The 14,997-nt window shown below is 50.4% G+C and overlaps 1 protein-coding gene and 1 long non-coding RNA gene across 4 annotated transcripts in view; one reads left to right on the top strand and one right to left on the bottom strand.

Annotated features, from left to right (window-relative positions):
- Nucleotides 1-14,997, top strand: part of stab1 (stabilin 1) — a 35,909-nt gene that overhangs the window by 10,857 nt on the left and 10,055 nt on the right. For all 3 annotated transcript variants that reach the window (XM_086041892.1, XM_086041893.1, XM_086041894.1), the window contains exons 23-55: nucleotides 213-306; nucleotides 572-730; nucleotides 1,272-1,367; nucleotides 1,751-1,846; nucleotides 2,263-2,310; nucleotides 2,407-2,540; nucleotides 2,647-2,758; nucleotides 2,888-2,965; nucleotides 3,120-3,221; nucleotides 3,608-3,712; nucleotides 3,802-3,936; nucleotides 4,021-4,149; nucleotides 4,931-4,984; nucleotides 5,168-5,281; nucleotides 5,686-5,881; nucleotides 6,234-6,329; nucleotides 6,417-6,462; nucleotides 7,163-7,242; nucleotides 7,853-7,978; nucleotides 8,106-8,179; nucleotides 8,909-8,980; nucleotides 9,108-9,227; nucleotides 9,310-9,357; nucleotides 9,458-9,538; nucleotides 10,249-10,395; nucleotides 11,359-11,487; nucleotides 12,058-12,117; nucleotides 12,390-12,566; nucleotides 12,673-12,762; nucleotides 12,969-13,115; nucleotides 13,214-13,270; nucleotides 13,345-13,522; nucleotides 13,977-14,126. In XM_086041892.1, coding sequence (XP_085898018.1) covers nucleotides 213-306; nucleotides 572-730; nucleotides 1,272-1,367; nucleotides 1,751-1,846; nucleotides 2,263-2,310; nucleotides 2,407-2,540; nucleotides 2,647-2,758; nucleotides 2,888-2,965; nucleotides 3,120-3,221; nucleotides 3,608-3,712; nucleotides 3,802-3,936; nucleotides 4,021-4,149; nucleotides 4,931-4,984; nucleotides 5,168-5,281; nucleotides 5,686-5,881; nucleotides 6,234-6,329; nucleotides 6,417-6,462; nucleotides 7,163-7,242; nucleotides 7,853-7,978; nucleotides 8,106-8,179; nucleotides 8,909-8,980; nucleotides 9,108-9,227; nucleotides 9,310-9,357; nucleotides 9,458-9,538; nucleotides 10,249-10,395; nucleotides 11,359-11,487; nucleotides 12,058-12,117; nucleotides 12,390-12,566; nucleotides 12,673-12,762; nucleotides 12,969-13,115; nucleotides 13,214-13,270; nucleotides 13,345-13,522; nucleotides 13,977-14,126 — 3,530 coding nt within the window. The remainder of the gene's footprint in view (nucleotides 1-212; nucleotides 307-571; nucleotides 731-1,271; nucleotides 1,368-1,750; nucleotides 1,847-2,262; nucleotides 2,311-2,406; nucleotides 2,541-2,646; nucleotides 2,759-2,887; nucleotides 2,966-3,119; nucleotides 3,222-3,607; nucleotides 3,713-3,801; nucleotides 3,937-4,020; nucleotides 4,150-4,930; nucleotides 4,985-5,167; nucleotides 5,282-5,685; nucleotides 5,882-6,233; nucleotides 6,330-6,416; nucleotides 6,463-7,162; nucleotides 7,243-7,852; nucleotides 7,979-8,105; nucleotides 8,180-8,908; nucleotides 8,981-9,107; nucleotides 9,228-9,309; nucleotides 9,358-9,457; nucleotides 9,539-10,248; nucleotides 10,396-11,358; nucleotides 11,488-12,057; nucleotides 12,118-12,389; nucleotides 12,567-12,672; nucleotides 12,763-12,968; nucleotides 13,116-13,213; nucleotides 13,271-13,344; nucleotides 13,523-13,976; nucleotides 14,127-14,997) is intronic.
- Nucleotides 9,930-13,938, bottom strand: LOC147142718 (uncharacterized). The gene is made up of 3 exons (XR_015088239.1): nucleotides 13,631-13,938; nucleotides 10,625-10,740; nucleotides 9,930-10,486 (listed from the first exon to the last, which is right to left on the bottom strand). It is a non-coding gene; the product is annotated as an uncharacterized LOC147142718 (long non-coding RNA).

Below are 14,997 nucleotides of genomic sequence, written 5' to 3'. Positions count from 1 at the left end.
ATTTTGTACATCATTTTTTACTGTTTTTTTTTTATTTGTGAGAAGAATATGTATGTTTAGTAAAATAGTTCTCAAAACTATTTTATACTTCCTAAGATTCCGCCCCCCCCCCCCCCCCCCCCCCCTCATGATTTCACATCTGACTTGTTTTGTAAAAGTGTGCCACCTTTTTGCTTGAGTCCTTACCCAAGTGCTTTTGCCTTTGGCACCAGGTGTGTTTGTCGGTACGGCTACGAGGGCGACGGCCACTCGTGCGCTGCCATCAACCGCTGTCTGAAGAGCAACAGAGGAGGCTGCCACGCCAGTGTAAGATTTCGCCACAACCTTCCACAGCAAGTCAATAACATGCAGTGGCAGGGAGTCACAAAGTACAGATTTGGCGTTACTGCACTAAAGTCGATTTTTGAAGTTCCTGTACTTAACTTGAGCAATTATTCTTCCAAACCACAGCTTTGTAAACTTTGTATTGAATTTCTATAATACTTTTGGTGTCGGTTTTGCCGTATGACTCCATATGTACTGTTGCCATTTTTGAATTTCTGCCGTTTGTTGCCGGTTGTGCTGCCGCTAGGCCGAGTGCGTGTACCTGTCTCCGGGCAACGTGTCGTGCGTGTGCGTGGAAGGTTGGACGGGCGACGGGCGCGTGTGTGTGGAGGTCAACAACTGCCAGACGGACGCGCGAGGAGGCTGCAGCCCAAATGCAGACTGCAACCACATCGGACCCGGACAGGTTAGAGCTTAATATATTGTGGTTTTTGTCCATCCGTTTTTTTTGTTGGTTTTTTTTCCCCATACAGGCAACATGTCTATTCTCACTAATTGAAAATATATACCGTAGAGAATATAAATGCACAGTATATCATATATAAATGTTTTCTATATTATAATAAAATAATAATGCATTTTTATATTTACACAATTTTGTATTTTATTGCATGTACAAAATGTATATAAAACATATAAAGAAATATATATACATTATCCCTTTTTTTTGTTGCATTTTTTTGCATAAAAATGTCCCTCCTCACTGACTAGAAAAAACTACAAAAGCCCTTTTTGTTTTTCAAAATGAATTGTTTGTCATATTTTTCCCCGCCTACATTTTTTCAAAACTTTTTTGCCCCCCAACTTTTGACACAAAGGCTGTACTCCCGATACAAATCTTCAACAACCTCAAGCTCCAAATGATATTTTAGGAATTTTCTATATGAAAAAGTGAATATCTCTGTTATCTGAACCTGCGCGTTGGGTGTGTGCGCGCGCCCGTGCAGAGTGAGTGCGTGTGTAAAGCAGGTTACATGGGGAACGGCGTGGATTGCGACGTCGTGAATCCCTGCTTCAGCAAAAACGGAGGCTGCCATGACCTGGTAATCACGCACACATGCGCCGCATTTTGCACGCTGATTTTGTCGACGTACGTTTCTGGAATAGGCCTTTCATCGGACGTGAGACTCGGTGTGGTTTGTTGCAAACGGATTTTTCGCATCTCCTGCAAGATTAAAAAGATGTTTTGGGGCCGTTACCTCATCAAAATGACGATATATTGACAACGTAGTGGCATATCTGGAATGCCCTCACCGAGGCTTTTTTTTTTTTTTTTTTTAAACATCCATTTGACTCCATGGATTTTGATCAAAAGCATGTTTTGGGGGCCGTGTGAAGGGGTATTGGCAGCGCATCAGCGCTTGTGAAAAGCCCTCACCGAGTCCTCTGATACGACCTCTGACTTTTGTTGAAAATTGCCGTTCAGGCTCGGTGTGAGCAGACGGAGGACGGCAACCGCACATGCACGTGTCCTGACGGCTACGAGGGAGACGGAAGCGTCTGCTATGGAACCTTAATGGAGGTGAGAACTTGCCCATTCCGATTTTATTCATCCGTCCGGCCAGCCAACGAGTCATCCCGCCCGCCCGCCCACTCTCGTACAGTATCTACCCTAGCACTTACTAACCCATCGTATCCGTTGTCGTTTTACCGTATTTGCTTTTATTATACCGGAGTCGACTTGGTTTCACGCCGGACCGTTATGTCAGCAAACTGCCGAGCAGCCGTTTGACTTTAATTTAGTTTATTAAACGGGTGGTTGACTTCATTTGACACTTGCGTGACCATTACGCCATCAAATGTGAGTCATTGGCCTTTTTTTTTTTTTTTTTTTTAAACTTGCACAAGCGTTCAGACCGAGATTAAAAATGTAACCTGTGAAACAATGCCTGGAAATGGTGTGTGTGTGTGTGTGTGTGCATGTGTTTCTCTGCGTAGGAGCTGGACATGAACCCGTTGCTGGGCAGCCTGTACTTCATGATGCATGTGCGTAAAAACGCAATCTTCAAATGACACCATGCTGGCATTTGACCTCAGGATTAGTCAGACGTCGGTGTGTGTGTGTGCTTGTGCAACTTCCAGAAGTACCCTCAGGCCGCCGAGGACCTGAGCGCTAACCTGACCGTGCTGGTCCCCACCAGAGCGGTCCTGCGGAACATGAGTGACGACGACTTCACATTCTGGAACATGAGACACCACCTCCCGCACATCCTGCGGTGGGCCAGCTCGCGCTCGTTCTCAACACGAGAACGCACAATCTTAAACGCTCGCTCGCGCTCGCGCAGGCGCGCGCAGCTGGCTCACTTCCCGTGTGGCTTCCAGGGCTCATTTCCTGCCAGGCATTTACTCCGTGGAAGACATGGAGGGCATGATTGGCCGCAAGCTGGCCTCCATGAACGCGGCCACCCAATGGGAGCTCACCAACAGCAGCAAGGTAGCACGCTAGCCTTCGTAGTTGTCGTTATGGTCGGAACGCTGGCCGGTCGGCACGGGCGCCTCCCGGTTGAAAGTCTGCGCCTGCCCTGTTTGCGGCGTGCTGGAGTCTGCTGTGGTGCGATTGCAGGGAATTCTCATCGGCGGCGCCGCCGTCGTCACCCGGAACCAGCCGGCCATCAACGGCTACTTCCACGTCATCGACAAGGTGAGAGGACCCGGCCGATCCCGCGCTTGAAAGCGGATTCCGATGCTAACGTGCTAACCGGCAACCGGAGAGTATGCGAAAGCCAGATTGCGGCCCGAGCGGGGAAAAACCGCGGTGGCGCACTCCATTGGCATGCGCGTGTGTGCGCCTTCAGGTTTTGTTCCCGTCCCGTTCGGACCTCCCGCCCGAGCCGCCCACCCTGACGGCCTTCCTGGAGTCGGCGCCAAACTTCAGTCTGTTTCGTCAATACGCTTTAGTGGGTGACGCAATGCGCACGCGCCGTGTGTGTCTTTGTGTGTTCTGTCTTTGTGTGGATCGTCTTTGTATGTTGCATGATTGTCTGCATGTACATGCCGTGTGTTAGCTGGTGAGCGCATGTGTGTTGTGTGCATTTCGTGTGTGCGCATGGATGTCCTGTCATGCATTTGTGTGTGTGTGTTGTTTATGTGCGTGGTGATGTTGTTTGTTTGAGGAACGTGTGTACTGTGTGTGCATTTTTGTCTGTTGTGTGCGTTGCGGCTGAGTGTTGAATTGTTCTGTCGCGCAAATTTGTGCTTATGTCTCATGTACGTGTTTGCGTGTGACCGTGCGTGTGCGTGATTTGCATGCGTGGGCATCCTCGGCGTACGCGGTCGTCGTCAGACGTACAACCTGTCGAAGGAAGTCAAGCAGACGGAGTTCACCCTTCTGCTGCCCACCGACGACGCCATCCGCCAGTACCTCAGCGACAGCAACTCCACCCGGCTGGTAGGTCGCCCGCCACGCCCGCCACGCCCGCGGCACCTTGCGCAAACGCTACAGTGCGAGGACGGCCGCTAACGCGCTAGCATCCGCAGGACGCCGACGCGTTCAAGTACCACGTGATTCGCCACCAGCTGCTCTTCCCCGAGCGCCTGTATGACGGTTTGCTCAAGAGCACCGTGCTGGGCAACGACTACCAGGTCCAGTTCCACCTGGACTCCGACAACCGGGTAACCACTCCAAATAATCACCAGTGAGTTCCTTGTTCTTTCCTGCGGCGCTGACTCTGATTGGCACTTTGGTTGCCCCTCCAGACGTGGGTGAACGACGTGCCGCTGGACGGCACCTTCACCGAGACGCAGTACGGCGTCATCATGATCCTGCCGCGCGTCCTCACCGTGCGCCGCAACAGATGCAGCCAGGAGATCATGGTGCAAGTCAACGTAAGCGCCAGTCTGCAAATATTTGGCCCAGAGTCGGCCTCAATCAGGGGTGGGCCACTTCAAGGCGGGAGATGGGGGGGGGGGCGCCGTTTTTCATCTGTGCCACCGGGTGAGGGGGCGGGGGGGGGCAAGCATTAACCGAAACAGATGGATGACAAAAAGGCTGTTGCAAATTCAGACAAAATGTGTGCTGTTCATGTATTTCGTTTTTCTTTCTTATCTCATTTTTCAAAATTCGAAGCCAACAACAAAATGAAATGGGTTTTTTTTCCCAAGTTGCAAAGGGCTCTCTTGCCTAAAAGTGACCATTCAAGGGCGGCACAAAACTACTGAACTAGAAAGCAAAATTCAGTGCAAGAACTCGTTTTGTACATTTTTCGCAAAAATCAACTCACTCAAAATGTGAATTATTATTCAGGTACTATGTTTGCCTTGTACATCATTCCAAATCTGGAAAAAAAATTGGCCTACTCACATTGAAGTATAGGCCAGTATAAGACCCAGTGTAAGCGCAACTAAAACATGTCTGCCATCTGGTGGTGGATGACGATATTGCAACTTACAACTACACATGAGTCCTGCATATATTCACCAATTTTCTTTTTTTCATATTTTGGATTCTTCCAGGATTTTTAGTTAGCCATTTGCCTTCGTCCCCGGGTTAAACGATTTCGCGTGACAGTGGACGAAATGCCAAGCGGATTTTCAAGCTATCTCTGTGTCGCTCTTCCGGTTTTGTCTTGTCACGGCGCTTTCTCTCTGTGTGGTTGCACTTCATTAGGGCCGATGTACCGCCTGCGACGGATCCCCCCGCTGCCAAAACAGATACCAGCCGGTGAGTCTGTCACTCATGTGGATCAGAATCACAATCTGAATCAACCCACTGGCCCTGTCGGGATAAGATTAAGAGCATAAGAGCACAATAGCGGAAATCTTCTTTGTTCCAAAGTCAACTTTCAACAAGCGTGCCTGTTTGAAATTCCGATTGTAATTCTTGTGCGTCTTTGTTCTGCCCCAGACCGTAATGCAGTTCCCGGAGAACATGAAGCCCAACTGTCGTTACAGAAAGCGCGTGGGATCCCGCAGGAAGTCCGTGATGGGCTGCGTGATAAAATGTCTGCAGATTGCCAAGGTAGCCCCCCCTTTCTCAATGCTAGCAGCTAGCATGCTAACCGCCTGAGCTGCATCTCTCGCGTCAACTCCGGAGCTTCTGGTGCCTTTGTGGGATGAGGCACATGCTAACGTGCTATCAGATGGGATGCTAAGATAGCAACCTGAAAACAACCAAATTTCGCATCATGCCCCCGAGTTGGCTCATATTTCACATGAGAATGGTTCAAACGCTAACACGTAGCGAGATAGCAACCCGGGTAAGCGCTGAGGAAACCCGAAGGTTTGTACGCCATTTCGTTTTAAATGACAACTGACGGAATGCTAACACGTTAACATTCGCTGGCTAAGGCTTTGCCGTCACAGCCTAGCGCTTGTGACGCTGAAGCCTGGTGACGTGTGCCCCCCCCCCCCCCCCCCCCGCAGCATCAGTCATGTTGCCCCGGTTACTACGGCCACGAGTGCTTCAAATGCCCGGGAGACGTGGGCAGCTGGTGCTCCAATCACGGCCAGTGTCAGGACGGCCTCCCTGGCAACGGGGAGTGCCGCTGCTACGAGGGTTTCCATGGCACCGCTTGCGAGGACTGCGAGCCGGGACGTTACGGCCTCAACTGCACTTCCAGTGAGACACGCGGACATCAACACAAACACACACACACACACACACACTTGTATAGTGGCAAACGCGCGCCTCATGCGCACACATCGAGACGCGTAGGCAAGGCGAGTGCTCTTACGCGTGTACTTGACCCTGCAAACACACTCATAGAAACGCACAGACTTTAACAACTCTCACGCAAGTGTAAAAATAAGTGAAGCACTGTCACAAGGTGAAATGAATGTCTGCCTTTGTGTCGTTTCAGTGTGTGCGCGCGCATATTGGCGTTTGTGTGCGTATGCGTCGGTCTTTCCTGGCGCGTACCTTTGCGTGTGTTCCGTGCACGTGTGTCACTACTTGTTTGTGTGCATCCCAGAGTGCGCGTGCGACCACGGGAAGTGCGACGACGGTTTGTCAGGAAGCGGCAAGTGTGAGTGTCACAAAGGCTGGAAGGGAGCCTCGTGCGCCATCGGTGAGTTGCGCGTACGCGCGCACACGACGACTCAAATGCGTGTACCCGCCCATCATCCATTTGTGTGCCTGCGTGTGTGTGTGGCAGAGATCAAGGACGACGCCTGCGGAGGAATGTGTGACGAAAACGCCAAGTAGGTTCTATTGATGTGTGTGCGCCGCCTGGGATATTTCCGGTCAATAGTCTCAGTGATCTGGCATCAGAGTTTTTTGGGGGGGGGGAAAAACACTAAACAAGCAAGTGCCGACTGGTAGCAAAGTCATAAGTTGGACACGCGTCTTACGGGCGGTCAAATGCATCAGTAAGTCGAATTGATTTTAAAAAGCAGCGGCACGGTGGTTGAGTGGTTGGCCCGTCCGCCTCACACTTCTGAGGTCGGGGTTCAAATGTGGCCTGAGGCCTCCTTGTGTGGAGTTGCCATGTGGGCCACAGGAACGGCACAAAAGCCATGCACAGGTGCCCTGTGATTGGCTGAGAATGGAGGGATGACGAGGATGACGATGATGACGACGATGATGATGATGATGACGACGATGATGATGATGATGACGACGATGATGACGATGACGATGATGACGACGATGATGATGATGACGACGACGACGACGACAATGATGATGACGACGACGATGACAATGATCACGATGATGATGATGATGACGAGGATGATGACGATGATGACGAGGATGATGATGATGACGACGACGATGACGAGGATGATGATGACGATGATGACGAGGATGATGATGATGATGACAATGATGACGATGATGACGATGATGATGATGATGATGACGATGATGACGATGACTGTGCGCCGCCCGTCGTTGCAGCTGCATCACGGGGCCGCAGGGGAGCGCGGCCGCCTGCGTGTGCGTGGCCGGCTACAAAGGCAACGGCAGCGTCTGCAAAGGTCACAAAATCTTCTTGGCCCACTTGCACTCCCGCAACTTGTTGCGCTACTTGTACTTCTACTCTTTTACGTCATACTTGTACTTCATTTGTTGACGTCTGCTACTTGCGCTTCTACTACCTTGTACTTCTGCTTTTTCATCGTCGACTACTCCTAGTACGTCTTACTTGCTCTACCTCATGTACTTCTATTGCTAATTCTACTTCTTTTACTCCTACTTCTACTACTAACAATACTTTTACTTCCTCTACTTTTGCACGTACTACTATACCTACTACTTTTATTGATACTTCTACTTCTTTTACCCATACTACAACTTCTACTTTTTTTTTTTTTTTTTTAACTTGTACTACTTCATGTACCACTTCCTCTACTTTGCTATTTCTTTTTCTACTACTTGTACTCCATTGACTTTTTCTTCTCCTGCGTCAATTTCCGCTTTACTTCCTCTACTTCCACTACTTCTATTGATTATGTTGATTACACTTCTATTGTACGTACTTGTTTTTTGACTCCTTCTTCAACTTGTGCTTCTGCTCTTATTTCTACGTCTACGGCTTCTCCTTGTACTTTTTCCCTCCTCCTACTGACGAGCGTGCGCGTCCCTCAGAGGTGGAGCTGTGCAGCCTGTCCAACGGCGGCTGCTCGCCGTTCGCCGCCTGTGCCAAAGTGTCGGCGGGCGTGCGCACCTGCACCTGCAACATAGGCTACACGGGCGACGGCGTGGTGTGCCTGGGTAGGCCACGCCGCCGTTGTTAAACATACACGCTCGCTACACCTACGCCGCTCACAAAACGTTTTTTTCGGGTGAACCTCAAATGCTCCCTAATCTTTACGGGTCAACTCTGCTTGACCTTTTTCAGAGTTGGACGGCTGCCTGGTCAACAACGGCGGCTGCCACAAGTCGGCCGACTGCATCCGAACGGGACCCGACACCGTAAGGCCGCGGCTCGTTTTCACGATGTCATGTCTTGGCGGGGCTCGTTTGCCGATCGATGAATCGGCCCATCGCAGGCTGGACTGCGGCGGGGAGGCACGCTTGACCTTTCCAGACTAACTTGTCCGACTTGATGCTTCCAAAAACGTTTACAGTGGCACAATGAAATATGAGTGACCCGACCTATGAATTTTTTTTTCCGGCCGATTTTTTGGCTTGGGCTTATGAGCTTCAATTTGGAGCGCAAGCTCAACTCACAACAAGCGGCTGTTAATCAGTATAATTAAAAGATGTTGTGAAATAAAGAGGCTGAAGGTTAGTGGCAAACAAGCACATAGCCACCGCTAGCTTAATGCTAATAGGAAACCCCACAGGCACACGGGCTAACAATTAGCATCCCTGCGGCAGTGTCGTTACCCTTTAAGCAATGAATAGCAGAACACAAAGGTAGATAGATCATATAACAACATCCGCAGGCATATTCTTTATCCTCTGCGGAGAACGACTCATCTCACTGGCGTACTGAGAAGCCGAGAAAGGGGCTGAGAGTCCGCGATGTCCGCATGCCCGTCTTACACTGCCCCCAGGTGGCCAAGGTGTGCAAATGAGAAAGGAGCAGCGCAACGTGTGACAACAAGTGTAGAGTTGAAGGATGTCGTCGGATGTCGACTTCAAAATCTGGGTCAGCCTGACTTGACACGATTGGCATTGTGGGCTGGGCTTCCCCAGGTGGCGTGCAGGTGTCAGGTGGGCTTCCAAGGCAACGGCAGGTTCTGTTTCCCCAGCAACCCCTGCAGAACCGTACGTCTGCCGTCGCTTAACCTTCATGCTACCGCCACACTTCTTTGTGTGTGCGTGTCTTTTTTTTTTTTTTTTTTTTTTTTTTTTTTAAATCATTGCCGCGTGTGTCTTGTTTGCGTGCGTGCAGAATAACGGCGGCTGCAGCAAATACGCCCGCTGTGAGTATTTGGGTCTGGGCCAGAGGAACTGCTCGTGCCTGCGGGACCACGTGGGCGACGGCATCGATTGCCGCGGCAGCACCAACGCTGTGAGTCACAAGACCCGCAACGCCGCCCAAGCCGACACCGCCGCCATCACAACATTTGCTTGTCGTTCTTGTCGTCGCACAGGAGGTGTTCCGAAACCCAGAGAACGCTTTGTTCCGTTACATGCTCTCAGTGAGTTGGATACGAAAAAAATAAATACGTCAACAGATTCTGCGCTACCTACACACACAAGTTGACCAACATCTTTTGTTTTTGTCGTTGTTTTGTCTAGAAGTCAGACGCTCGGAGCCTTTACGGCGACGGGCCCTTCACCGTCTTCGTCCCCGTCGACGACAACCATTCGTATTCCACTGTGTGTAATAGCGGCCGCCATCTTTACTCTGTCCTTTCTCGTGGTTCCCTCCGAGGTCTGCGGTCGTCCGCGGCTAAGAGAAGATGAATATGTGCTACGCAGGCCCACTAGTCTACACGCGGCATTCTGATCAATCTTGCGTTTGTGGAATAAGAGTTAAATGCGCCCGTTTTTAGCCCATCTCCGGGGGCGGCCATTTTGTCACTTCTGTCGACTGAAAATGACATCACAACTGCGCAGGGCTCAGGTAACGACCAATCACGGCTCACCCGTTTTCTGAAGCTGGGTCACGATTGGTCGTTATCTGAGCCCAGAGCAACCGTGATGTCATTTTCAGTCGAGAGACGCCACAAAATGGCCGCCCCCCGGGATGGCTTCAAACAGGCGGATTAACTCTTGTTCCACAAACACAATATTGATCAGAGTGCCGCGTTTCAACTAGTGAGCCTGCATGGAACACTGTCAAGAACATTTTTGAATTGACTTCCACTTTAAGTTCCAATTTGACACCCTTTAAGGCACTGAAACTTGAAGGCACCACTTTCATTTGGACTTCAAATCCAAATGATTATTCTTCAATGTTTGGTGCGCGCGTGTGTGTGTGTATATTTGTGTGTGTGTGTGTATTTTCTCTGTGTCTTTTTTGGTCCGACTGTTATTGTGTTTGGATTCATGTGTGTGTTTGTGTGTGCGTGTGCGCGCGCGCGCAGGTTAATGAGTGGAAGCTGTACGGGCGTCTGAACGATCTGGTGTGTTACCACGTCGTTTCCTGTGAGAAGTTGACTTTGAACGACCTCCAAAGCACCCAACAGGCCGTCTCCACGTCCGGCTACACGCTGAAATTCAGTCTGCGGCAGGTCTCTGTCCGACGAGCACACACGCGCACGCACCTCACACTTCCATAAACGCACATTGTAGCTTGGAAGGATGCGCAAAGTCTCGGAAGACCTTTTGGAAGACAGAAGGCAGGCAAGCTGAGTCTGAGTAGTCTAGTCAAACCCCTTCCTCTGGTTGGTCAAAACTAAGATCACCATTTGTTCGTTTCGTGTGACGCACAAATGCCATTTTATCAGCCTGAATATGAACCTGTTGTCCCCCGTGCTTGAGTTTGTTGCCGCTTTGACACAAATGGTGAACGTAGCCGCTTCATGTGTGCCGGGCAACAGCAGAGAAGGGAAGGTTGCTTCCGTCGTCCTTCTCCTCTGACAGAGAAAAAAATAAAGGAAATCATGTATGAACATCGCTCGTGGGTCAGGTGGCCGGTGTTTGTGCTAAGACTGTGGCTAAAGCGAAACGCTACTGCTGTCTCGGTTCCCATTTCAAGAGCCGTGCGATGTCATCACGTCATGAGAATGGTTCCCTTTTGGCATTGGGTTTGAACATGTCATTTGGCGCCGACTTTGTTTCTGCAGAAATGCAGCGGCCTCGACTTTAGGCTGCACGACGGCCTGCGTCTCCAAAGTCCAAAGGCATTTCCTAGCATAATAACATCAAGGCCCCTGGCAGAACGACATTGGGGCCCCTGAGTGCCCGTCGATCATGACGTCCCGATATTCCCAGCGTGTCCGCTTTTAGCCGTAGCGCTCAGCTCAGCCCAGTTTTAGCATGCAGCCAGAGTGACCGCTTTAGAGCTCGGGTAAGCGATTCCGAGAAATAAAAAGAGGCACCGCGACATTGACAATCACACCAGCGCGCACACACGTTCTTTTGGCTCTGTCGTTCAGCAGAGGAGGAAGCGGCGGGCCGCTGATTCCAAACTAGCCTTAGTGAGCGCCCAGCTAACGGCGTGGACTTATTGTGCGTGCGTGTGTGTGCGTCAGGGCTCGGTGTGGGTCAACAACGCCTCTCGGATCGTCAAGAGCGACTACACCACATCCAACGGCGTCATCCACCACCTGAGCGCCATGCTCGCTCCCTACCAGCTGAGCAGCAAACGGCGCGTCGACAAGGTGGCGCTACTCAACGCCGCTAACGAAAGCCCGGCGTGCCTTCCTTCCGTAGCGGCTTCAAGTCCACCTGCTAGTATGCCCTTTGTCCGATTTAGCACACCGCTGGAGCCAGCGTGTCTTACTCGTCGCCATGTTTATCTTTCTCCACGAGTGCCACTTTTGTTTCACCCGGCTAGTAAACGGCTGTGTTGTGCGACTAGCGGGCATGTGTGCTTACGAGTGAGGATACAAAGCATACTAGTTGATTTTTATTTTATTTTTTTGTGTGCCTCACTAGTAACAAGTACAGGTGCAGTAACAAGTACAGTCTTACTAGTAAGCCAAAGTTGTCCTGAAGTGTGCAGAAATGTCGTACGGAGGTGGGGGGGGGGATCGTTTTTCTACTATTGCGTTACAATGTTTTACTTGTGAAGACAAAGAGTGTACTAGTACATGGACCTGAAGATGGAAATGGAATAAATGCTCAAGCGGCTTTCGATACCAATATCAAGTAGCGCAAGAAGCCTGACCTTTTTTTTTTTTTTTTCTTTCCTACCTTCTTTCCTTTTTTTCTTTCTTCCCCTTTTTCAGATGAACTTCACGGCGGCTGCTCAATTCTACGGCTACAGCAGTTTCTACCAGTTAGTGGAGGTAAAGCTGTGACGACATCACCCTTTCGTATCAGCTCGATGCCATCCATCCATCCAACCATTATCCATCATGCATCCTTTCAATCATTCATTCCTCCGCCTACACGTTTATCATGCGAGCTTGTTCATTTTTCCATCCATCTGTCATCCAACCATCTCGCGTCCCTACTTGTCTTTCTACTTCTGATCCTCCCTTACTTCAACCCTCCCCCCACCCCTCGCGCGTTTGTTGGCATTGATGTCTTTTTTTTTTTTTTTTTTTTGTGGGTGCAGCGGGCCGGCCTGCTCCCGGTGCTGCAGTCGCCCATCCACCGTCCGTTCACGATGTTCTGGCCCAGCGAGCGGGCGCTCAGCTCGCTGCCCCCCGAAAGGCAGCGCTGGCTCTCCAGTCCCGACCACCAGGAGGAGCTGGCCGCCACCGTCAAGGCGCACATCATACGCAGCGCCAGGGTAAAACGCTGCTTTTCCGCTAAAATGGCTCCACTGCTTTTCCGCTAAAATGGCCGCCTTGGGCGCCACAACACATTTGTGCATGCGTGCGTGCGTGTGTGCGTAGGTTCTGGGTGTCAGTCAGCCGAGTAAATACTCGTCCTTCCGCACCATGCACGGATCAAGAATCAAGTATAGCTGTGACAAAACCCTGGTGGTGAGGACACACACACACACACACACACTGTTGCTATGGTAATGATTGTTGTCTGGCATTGCCATGGTGATGGTATTTTGCACGAGGAGCCTTATCGTGGCAATCTGCCCTCACTATGTTTGGAGCCATAATTAGACCAACAGAAATTTGGCAAAAACGGGGCCGGCGTGGCGTTATGGCATCGTTGCGCGCTTGTGCCGACGCAGGGCGACATATTGATCAACGAAAACGCGGCCAGGGTGGTGGAGCGCTACATGAGCTTCGACGGGGGCGTGGCCTACGGCATCGACCGACTCCTGGAGCCCCCCGGCTTGGGGGCGCACTGCGACAGCCTCGAGAACAGAACCACCTTTGTCAGTATTGCAAACGCATCGGCGCCGTCACGGGATTGCTTGGCTTGCATGATCACGGCTGGCGGAATGTCAATTGTGAATTGCGTGCGTCCGTACAGGGCCGCTGTGGCCGCTGTCTCTTCCCTCCGCCCTGCCCCATCCGTCACCGGGACACGGTAAGGCCCCGCCCCTTTCTCCGTTGAAAGCGCCCACGCCCAAAATGGAGGACGTCAAGCGCGTGGCCTTTCAGGGCCGCGTGGAGAGCTGCTTCCGAAGCCGCAGCAAGTACTCGCTGGGCTACATGCGCTGGTCGGCCGACTTGGACAGCCCGCTCAGCCCGCTCAGGAGCTTCGGCTGCAAGCGAGTGTGCCTCTACCCGGGCTGGATCCAGAAGTGCTGCAAAAACCACTACGGCAGAGACTGTCAGGGTGAGCCGCCACTCAACATACCGACTCGACAGCTGCCACCATTTCAAGTGCCTCCGACTACCGAATCAGGACGGACATGCGAAGATGCTGTCACCCGTACTAACTTACCAGCCGGTACTTGCCAGAAATCCCTTCGTCTCCTCCAAAGTTTCTGTTGGCCTGCGGCTGCGGTTGCGGTTGTTTTTAAAGTGCTTCGGCTGGCTTGTGCTAGAAAGCCTACTTGACCACCTGAACTTCACGTGGGTTTAATCTGTGTGCTGACTCCCATCGGTTTAGTCCGAACGCAGCCACAACCCTGGTGAGAAGAGGGGATGCACACTTGTGAAACCACATTTTATTCTTACTTCCCCGCTCCAAAAATACGTTTTGCAAGTGAATCGATGCGGTTATCGGGCACATTAATGGAGGTCAAAGTTTTGAAATGACGTATTTGTCTCCATCTCTGTCCGCGCAGTGTGTCCAGGCGGCGTGGAGTCACCGTGCGGCGGCCACGGCCAGTGCAACGACGGCTTGCGCGGGACGGGAAAGTGCAACTGTCCCGTCGGCTTCCAAGGCGACGCGTGCGAGACGTGCGCGCCCGAACATTACGGCAACAACTGCACAGGTTTGAATTTCGCGCCGCACGCCGCCGTGCATTTCGAGCGTCTCCATTTTTTGCAAAAAGTTACTTTTTTGGCAGGCGTTGGGGTGGGTGAGTCGGGGGCCAAATGAATCCCTTCTCTTATATTGCATTTGTGTCTGTTTTACTTTATTTTAAATGTAATTTATTCGATCATATTTAAGTTCAGGTTATTGAATTGATTTGTGATGGATAAATAGATGGAGAGATAGAAAAAATTCTAATAAGAAATAAAAGCACAATTATTATTAAATAAAGGACCATTTATTTGAGATTTTATTTCAAATAAAAAAGCGCAATAAAACACAGTTACAAAAAAAAAAAACACAGTGTGTGTGTATATAAAATAATTATCTGCTGGTAAAATAACAATAATATTAAATTTAATAATACTGTCACGGTAGCACATTTATTTAACTCGAGGTTAATTTATGGGGAGTAAAATAAGACCCTGCGATAATTGTTGTATTTTAAAATGATTTCTTTTCAATGTTTTATTTAGTTTTAAGGGCTGAATGAGGCTAAGCCAGTAATATACTGCCCCCTGCTGGTTTGGAGTATTGATAGCGTTGTGCATGGGGCGGGGTGGGATTACTCTTAATTGTTTTTTTCCGCTAGATTGATTGTGTGAATTGAATAGTTGAGTGCAAAGCATATGAGGCGCCATCGTTTGCTGTCCGAAGAAGGACAGGAACAATTGAATCGATCGTTGGTTTCCACCGTAGCCACTGGAGGGAATTGCGTTGGAAGTCAAGTCGAGCGCGACGTTGCGCAATGCCAGACTATACGATGCAATGACTTCGCAAACGCAAAGTTGATTGGCTGCGCGGACAATAAACGGCAAAATGCGTAGTTC

The sequence above is a fragment of the Filicampus tigris genome, chromosome 9 (assembly GCF_054856515.1).
Source record: "Filicampus tigris isolate MCC_2025a chromosome 9, RoL_Ftig_1.0, whole genome shotgun sequence".
NCBI classification, from domain to species: Eukaryota; Metazoa; Chordata; class Actinopteri; order Syngnathiformes; family Syngnathidae; genus Filicampus; species Filicampus tigris.
The sequence above is the reverse complement of the archived record's forward strand: the minus strand, read 5'-3'. Positions and strand labels throughout refer to the sequence as shown.